This window comes from Octopus bimaculoides, chromosome 15 (genome assembly GCF_001194135.2).
Source record: "Octopus bimaculoides isolate UCB-OBI-ISO-001 chromosome 15, ASM119413v2, whole genome shotgun sequence".
NCBI classification, from domain to species: domain Eukaryota; kingdom Metazoa; phylum Mollusca; class Cephalopoda; order Octopoda; family Octopodidae; genus Octopus; species Octopus bimaculoides.
Genome location: NC_068995.1, coordinates 26,266,862 through 26,275,567, shown reverse-complemented (window position 1 = coordinate 26,275,567; position 8,706 = coordinate 26,266,862). Strand labels below are relative to the sequence as shown.

At 32.6% G+C, this 8,706-nt stretch overlaps 1 protein-coding gene across 2 annotated transcripts in view; it reads left to right on the top strand.

Moving 5' to 3' along the window:
- LOC106883872 (myb protein) overlaps positions 1–8,706 on the top strand; it is a 161,502-nt gene that overhangs the window by 123,317 nt on the left and 29,479 nt on the right. For both annotated transcript variants that reach the window (XM_052973208.1, XM_052973207.1), the window contains exons 11-12: positions 4,953–5,079; positions 7,325–7,444. In XM_052973208.1, coding sequence (XP_052829168.1) covers positions 4,953–5,079; positions 7,325–7,444 — 247 coding nt within the window. The remainder of the gene's footprint in view (positions 1–4,952; positions 5,080–7,324; positions 7,445–8,706) is intronic.

Genomic DNA, 8,706 nt, shown 5'->3' with positions numbered 1-8,706 from the left:
CATCCGTTTAGAGAAAAATTTGTAGTTTAGAATCAGTAGTTCTTTGACTGCTATTTCTAAATTTTCAGTATGTTGAAGAAGCAACTCAATGCTAATCCCTGTATATTTATGATATATATATATACATATACATATATACGACGGGCTTCTTTCAGTTTCTGTCTACCAAATCCACTCACAAGGCTTTGGTCGGCCCGAGGCTATAGTAGAAGACACTTGCCCAAGGTGCCATGCAGTGGGACTGAACCCGGAACCATGTGGTTGGTAAGCAAGCTACTTACCACACAGCCACTCCTGCGCCTTAAATTCTTTTTTTTGTAGGAGATTTTACACCAAAAGCCAAAGTTATACTACTCTCTACCTATGTCAATGGATTTTATACTTTTAACATACCGTAAACTTCTAGAATAATCTAAAACTTAGATTAGCAGCACTTTTTAAAATTGTGAAACAGTTTAGAAAACTGCTGGCAGTGCATCGGCTTGTTTACATCCGTTTTAATACATTATTTACATTATTTACATTATTTACAGTTGACAGATATTTGTCCTCATCTTGTTTGTTGTTAACACAACGTTTCAGCTAGTATACCCTCCAGCCTTCATCAGGTGTCTTGGGAGGAATGAGAACCCAGGTTCAAAATTTCCCCAAGAGGTATATCAGCCAAAACGTTGTGTTAACAACAAACAAGATGAGGACAAATATCCGCTAATTGTAAATAATGTACATAATTGCTCATCTCTTAAATATAGAACTGAATCCATTTTAATAGCTTGGGAAATATTTCATTGCTAAGTTGAAAGTTACTGGGAAAAAGAAAGAAATGAAAACAGTAAAAAATAGTGATGGTAAACTACACATCATTAAGAAAATAGAATGAGATAAGACTCGTCAAGCCAAGTGAATTTGTAGTCATGGTTGATGCTGGTGTCATGTAACTGGCACCCATGCTGGTAGCACATAAAAAGCACCTTTCCAACATTGGGCCCTACGGAGGCAAAGTGACTGAGTTCCTTTCAAGCGTTGGGTGCCTCAGGGAGGCAAAGTAGCTGAGTTCCTTTTGAGTGTTGGGCATCACAGAGGCAATGACTGAGGCCTCTGGCATTTTTGTGCTTGAGAAGAAGACCCATCGAGCTGATGAAAATCACAGTCACGGCAGATACTGATGTCACACAAATGGTACCCATGCTAGTGGTGCATAAAAGCACCCATTACCCTCTCAGAGTGGTTGACGTTAGGAAGAGCATCCAGCCATAGTAAACAATGCCAAATCAGACTGGAGTCTGGTGCAGCCTTCCAGCTTACCAGCCTTGGTCAAACTGTCCAACCCATGGCAGCATGGACAATGGATGTTAAATGATGATATAAAAGTTTATATTATTGACTTCATGTGACATAAACCAAAACAAAAAATTTATATTCTGTTGATTATTCTGAACCTAATAATAAAATAGAAGTTTGCATGATAAAACTGGTGATAAAACATGACATAAGTGGGTTTTTCGTGTGATCAGTGGGTATATCTATGTTTCTATGTCTCAGCTTTTGATTTTAACCAAAGCTAAGACTTGAAGAAAAAATGTATTTGAAAGCTTCATTGTTTTCTCAGATGGTTCCTTGACCATATTTAAGATGCATTGTGAAATAACAAAGTTGGACATTGCTAGTAAAAAATAAAAATCAACTGGCTCACAATGAATATAATCCTACATCTGATCAAATACATACTGCCTTTGTGAAATTAGCCATTAATAGAAATGCTTACTAATATAAAGTTTGATAAATTGCAATGAAGCAAGGGCATGTGGTTTAAGCATACTAAAGAATACCGTAAAAACCCATGTAATTTACGCAGGTGATTTTTCAGGATAAAAATTGTTAAAAAAAATGCTTCTACTTATGTAAAATTCACTCCCAAAAGTTTTCAGAATTGCCGATATGGCCAAGGGGAAAAGGTTTCCAATTTAGTTGTATTTAGCATAATTTCACTTGCTTATGGTTAGATTTTATTAAATTTTCATTAAATAAAAATAAATACTGTTTAACAGGTATCACATTGAAAGCTATTAAATTACGAAGTGTTTGTGTTGTTTATAATAAACTTTATTTTTACATTTCTTGCCGACAAGAGATTATGTTCGATCTTTAGTATACTTCTGTATGTCTTCTCAAATCACGATCACAGGAAAAGTTGTTGATAATTCTTATCAGCGAAAACACAGTTGATAAATATGCACAAGTATTGCAAAATAAGTTTAATTACCAATAAACATCAGTTTGGATGACACTTTACTCAACCGACACAAGAAGGTGACTGATCAAACTGATTATGTAAACAGAATTTGAAAGTGTTTTCCGGTCTCAAGTTCTGATTTTCTGCTTATTCTTGTCGGAACCGTTGATAAGGAGTATCGAAAATGTCATGCAAAATGTCATGCAAACTTTAAAATTTGTCATTAACGCTTTAGCCGGGAGACCAAACTGATAGTTTGGTAACCTGTAAAATAAACATTAAAGATCTAAAGGAGAAAATAAACAGCTTTGCAAGTTTAACTTAGTGTTTATTGAACAAGAGAGGTGCGAAATTTAAGAAGGGACTTGTTAGAATATGCACATCTCTTGTTAGAATATGCACATAAACAAGAATAGCAAAATTCTACTATAACAAAAGAACTGGTAATACATACATTACAAGTGTTCTATGAAGAGAACATAAGATTGCTGCATAATTCATTATGAATGTGAAACGACATTGAACATCGTATAAGATAAATGAAGGTTTCTGTAGGAACATCATCATCATCATCATCATCGTTTAACGTCCGCTTTCCATGCTAGCATGGGTTGGACGATTTGACTGAGGACTGGTGAAACCGGATGGCAACACCAGGCTCCAGTCTAATTTGGCAGAGTTTCTACAGCTGGATGCCCTTCCTAACGCCAACCACTCAGAGAGTGTAGAGAACCCTAAGTCATATTCACTTAGTGAGTTTACACATGCAAGGATGAATTATGATGTTGTCGTTGGTGATGTTGGCGATGATGAATTTCATTATCCTAATGCAGAGGAAGTGAGCAGTAGTTTCTTGGAGGCAAACGCAAACTAGACTTTTTAAACAGAGAAAAACTGATCTATGTAAGGAAATTGTTGGGCTCCATTGCGATAGGTAGAAACTCCAAGCAATGTAAAATATGGCCCAGACCATGTTTACCAGCATGAACATCAAACTTCAAAAAGTAGTTAACCATTTAATGGTTTTAGTAAATTTATATAGAAAAGGTAAGCATTATACCATCCAGCATAAATCAAAGTCATCTTCATTATATTTTTTCTGTAAAAGCTTATTCTGACATTAAATGAGTCAACTTCCAGTATGAATGTTTACATTTGTATGTCATTTTTCAACAAAAAAAAAATTCTAAAAGAATTCTGGAAATGATCTACCTATGTAAGTTCATTTTTGTTTTTGAAAAAAAAAAAAAAAAAGCATATAAATTACATGAATTTTTACAGTAATTGATAGTTTGAATATGCATGTGGCCAATAAAACTTAGTTTTGTGCTATTTACCACTCAAGGCCACTCCTTTCTGACAACTAATGGACTAGGAAATTATCCAGGATTTCAAATGCCACTATAGAAATAATCTTATGAAAATATCTATAGAAAAGGCTTTTTGGATGACTTGCAACACCAATTTGCAATGAAGAATGCATTCTTTACATTTGCTATTGCATGAACTTTTGTTTAACTTGTCAATCTTTTAACACAACTTTTTAGTTTTATTAGCATTGTGGTTAATTCTAAAAACTGAGATGCAGCAATTTGTTACAATGAAGATGATGATGGAAATGAAACAACTGAATGGTGTCTTAGTCTAATACTCAATTCAGTTGTGTACAGAATCGGTTCTTTATTATTTTGAACAGAATCCAAGTTTCTAAATGCAACAAGTTATGTAACCAAATATGCTTAAAATGCAATGATCATTACAAAATAGAACTTTATGAAACAAAGCAGCTTTAAGGAAATTTTCTAAAAAAAATCCATTGAAGAAAGTGCATCTATCAATCAAACACTTGTGTGTGATAATTTAAAATAAGCTTCTGAATTTCTTATGTAAAAACTTAGAAGATCTGAAATGGAAGACTTAACTCTTTAGCATTTAAACCAGCCATCTCCAGCCCTAATATTCTACCTGTTTCATATTTAGACTGGCCAGATCCAGCTTCACTCACCTGCTCTACAATATCATTCTAAAAATCTACAAGCATATAATTAAAATTTCGAAGCTACAGAATAATTCATGATTAATTCTAAACAGTATGAATAAATAAGCATTACACTTGACAGAGTAATCTGAATGCTAAAGGGTTAAAGCCTATAAACACACTTTTTTTTGTTTATTTACATTCTTTCTATTTTCACATATAAACAAACAACAATTGGTCTGTATGCTTACAGGCTTTAATGCTGACTTTAATATTTTTAATGTAAAAATGATTTTCTACTGCTTGAAAATCTTTTAACTGTTTGTTATGCATATTTTTCTTACTATGTGATTACCACATTATAAACAGGTATTCTTTATCTGTCATGTGGTGTAAAATTAAGATTTATTTTATTTTTCCTCCTAAATATTTTATCATGGATTTAGCAGGTAATAAAGTGATTTTCATATATGATTTTCTTTTTTTCTTATTCACTGTCTCTGTTTATTTACATAATAAATGCATTAAAGAGGAGTAGAAAAAAAAACTTCCTAGACAATGGAAAACTTTACAATAACAACATCTCAAATACCTTATGATGCTATTATTTGGGGAATTTATTGTTCTGCATAATTTCATACATTGTGTTAATGGGAGGTTCAGTACAGTTGTGGAACTCTTGGTAAATGAACAATTTATGAACTAGATTCAAAGTTTCCTTTTTTTAATTCTTATCTACAGTGAGTGTAAATCTCTTCAGAAGACTCCAGTAATCTGTAGAGATGTTTTAGATACTAAACCACGTACACCAACACCATTCAAAAATGCCTTGGCAGAAGTGGAGAAGCGTAATGGACCAATTAAATCTGTAAGCTTTGCTCTTCATAATTTTTATCCCTACTTTACAATTTTAGTATTTTTATTTTTACTTTGATAATTATTTATACTGTCTCATTAACTAATTATTTATATTCATTAACTCATTTGCTAACGAAACACCTTAAATGCCTATGCTAGCAAATTTCTCAAAATTTGCTGGATTTAATCAAAATATTGTCTTAAATCAGAACCTCTGTGGTATTTTTCAAATCCTTTTATTTAGCTTCAGATTTAGTAAATGCAACTCTGAATTCAATGGTTATTCAAATGCAGCATTTTGTTATTCTCTTCAAGTATTTTGATAAATTATTCTCTGAGGTCATTTAATCTATCATCCTTTTGCTGTCAGTAATAAAGAAGCACCAATCGAGAGTGAGTGATTTGCTATATTATTACCAATAATAGTACTAAAAGAGGTATATGAGGGTAATGAATATATTGGACCATTTGGCAGTGTGATAAACTGATTGGGGAGTACAGAAAAGGTGATGTGCCAAAGGGAGAGCCCACTATGACCAATCATGAAGTCACTTCTGAGATAAATGTAGAGAAAAACTTTTTGTTACTGTTGTTCTTGTCACCACTACTGCTGCTGCTGTTGTTATTGCAGCAGCAGGGAATATTGAATGGAATATTCCATGTATTTTTCAAAAGATGAAAGTTTTCAAAACTTCAATTTTTATCAGTATATTTTGCTGGTGGAATGTTGAATGATGAAATAGTTTTTAGAGCAGTGTTTCTGAAACATGATACATGTGTATCCCTAGCTTGGAGAAAACCTAACCAGGCATTGACCAAAATATATGCTGTTGTTGAACTAATTATATTGTAGTACAAGAGAATATCAAATGGGATTTTTCCATGTTTTTAAGGATATGAAAAGCTTTTGAAACTGGGTTTAATTTGTTTTCACTATATCTCAGAGGTCTAACAGTGAGAAAGTCTTAAGAGAAATTTTACTAAAAGAGTAAAGTCCTATACTGTAACTCTGTAATTTATATCTTCTGAGTAACTCATTTTTATGTGGTGATATTTAACCAACATTTATACAACTTCATATTTTACTGTTTTTGCCTGTACTTTGGAGCAGTTTTGAGACAAAACCTATACTTTGTGTTTGTGAAAGTACCTTTTGTTAAATTGTGTTCCAAGTACTGCTTTAATCCTATCCTGCCATGTTCCTGGTATAGCAGGAATAGCCTAAACTTAATCCTCTACTGGATTCCTGCTAAAGGAGTAATGATCAACACATGTAGAAAAATAAAATAAAATAATAAAATTATACAATAATCATGTTGCAGCTTTTAGTCAAGTGTGTTTCTCATTGTTAATGGCATCACTCATAGCTTTTGAATATAATTAGAAAAAAAAAACACATGTCTTAGTGATGAAACAAGCATGTGGTGAAATTATTGATGATATTTATTCTTTGGGCAAAGAGTTTACCCTTACAGAGACAATGAGAATGATTTGGACAATCAGACTGGTAGAGGTGATGAGGAAAGTAGCGATTCAGGTGAACAAATAATATGATAGGCCTGTTATTCTCTCTCTTTATTTTTGTGATTCTGTGACTCTGCCATCATTACTCTTGAGCTCTGCATACAGCTATTTTTTTTTTTGCTCAGGAGCCCAGGTGAAGGAACCTGGGTCTGAGAGGGTTAATATTGATTTCAAGTTTTGGCACAAAAGGCCAGCAGTTTGGGAGTGAATGGGGCGAGAGTCTTACATTGACCCCAGTTTACAAATGGTACTTATTTTATTGACTCCCAGAAGGATGAAAAGCAAAGTTAACCATGGTGGAATTTGAACTCAGAATATTAAATTGGAAGAAATGCCTCTATGCATTTTGTCCATTGTGCTAATGATTCTGTCATTTAACTGAGGGTTAATATATTAATAAAATGAAGCTAAGTATTTAAAATGCATTAATAGTTTTAGTTAGAAATATAGCAGCAGAAGGTTGACATACCTAAAAAAGAAACACTTGATACAAAAAGGAAGTATTTTCTGTTAGAATTATGCTCTCAGTGTTTGAGAAAGGGTTTATTTTATATTAAGGGCTTTTCAGGAAATTGTCATTTTTTACACTAAGAGATGATGGCCATACGTATGATAAACCTTGTGAAACTGGTTATAAATTGGTAATGTTATTAAATGTCGGCAAACTGTAAATAGTTTATAGAGGTCCTCAGTAACTATATTTTTTTCAATAATTATTTTCTTTTAATTAGAATGTCGAGCATTTGGATGAATTAACAGAAATAATTAAAGAAGACACAGGAATATCTCCAGTTAATCACATTGATGAAAAAGTAACACCTATTTTTCAGAAGCGCAAAAGTAAAATTGAGGTATATTTCTACCATCTTAAAACATTTAAAGTCTAATGATGTCCATTTCTTATGTCAAGGACAATATAGCTTATATAACACTTATTTTGTGAGCTAATATACTAGTCATTGGAATTATTTTCTTTTATTGACCTTTGGGCAGAAAAAAAGCATTTTGATTTGTTATAAACATCTTTCCTACATTGTATCATTGAGTACAGTTGCTCTAGCATGAGTCATTGTATTTGTATTCAGCATGCATATAATTGAATTGAAAATCTAAAGACTTTGTTTTAATGCCATGAACCAGATAATTATGTATTTTAAAAGTGATGGATGATGAAGCAATCTTTTCAGAGATAACACTTAAATTAACTATTTGTGACAAATGTGTTGAATTAGGGAATAAAGAAAATAGTAAAAATGAAGCACTAAATACAAATGAATCAATGTTTGAAAAAAGTAACTACACAAAGATTAATCGAAATATTTCATGTTTATATTATAAACTAGCTGACCCTGTGCCATTAAAAATGATGGCTAATTGTAGTATTTTATATATAAATAAGGTACAAAACCAAGTTTTTAGTTTAATAATTCTTTTATTACAAAATTTTTTTGTGAAAAATGTATCTGCAAGTAACATCCCTTGCCTGCTTGTTTCCTTCAAACAAATTTTAAAGGTTTTTCCTTCCTTCTTGTATGACTTAAGGCCACATAAAGCTGGCCTTGACTAAATATGGGAGCTGGCAAGTAAATACCAACTTTTTCGAAACGACATTTCCTTTCAATTATACTCTCCATTACTGAAACCAACCTAAACTCATACAAGCCTCAAAAAGCAGTCCATGACATATAGTTGATGTAAAAAATTCCTATTTAAAATTTGTATAGATTTCTTAATATAAATAAATTAGGCTCATGTATGAACTGTTAAATGTGCATCCGTATATCTATAAAAGGTGAGATGTGTGTGTATGTGATTGTACTTTATGCACATCCACAAATTAGCACGCATGTCGCTCCAATTTTTAGGAGGAGATTTGTCATGACCCTATCTGCATTTTCGTCAACTTTTTCTCTCAGAGGTACCCGCGTATAGCTATAAAAATCGATTTTCAACCATAACTTTTAGCAATTTTGAAGTTTGTTGACATGGTGAAGTCAAACTGCGTACGCGCGTGAAGAAGAGAGAGAGAGAGAGAGAAAAAAATACTGTGTTTCTGACAGGGGGGAGATACAGAGTGTTTGCTAGTGTCTAAGAAAAAAAAAAGAAAAGAAAA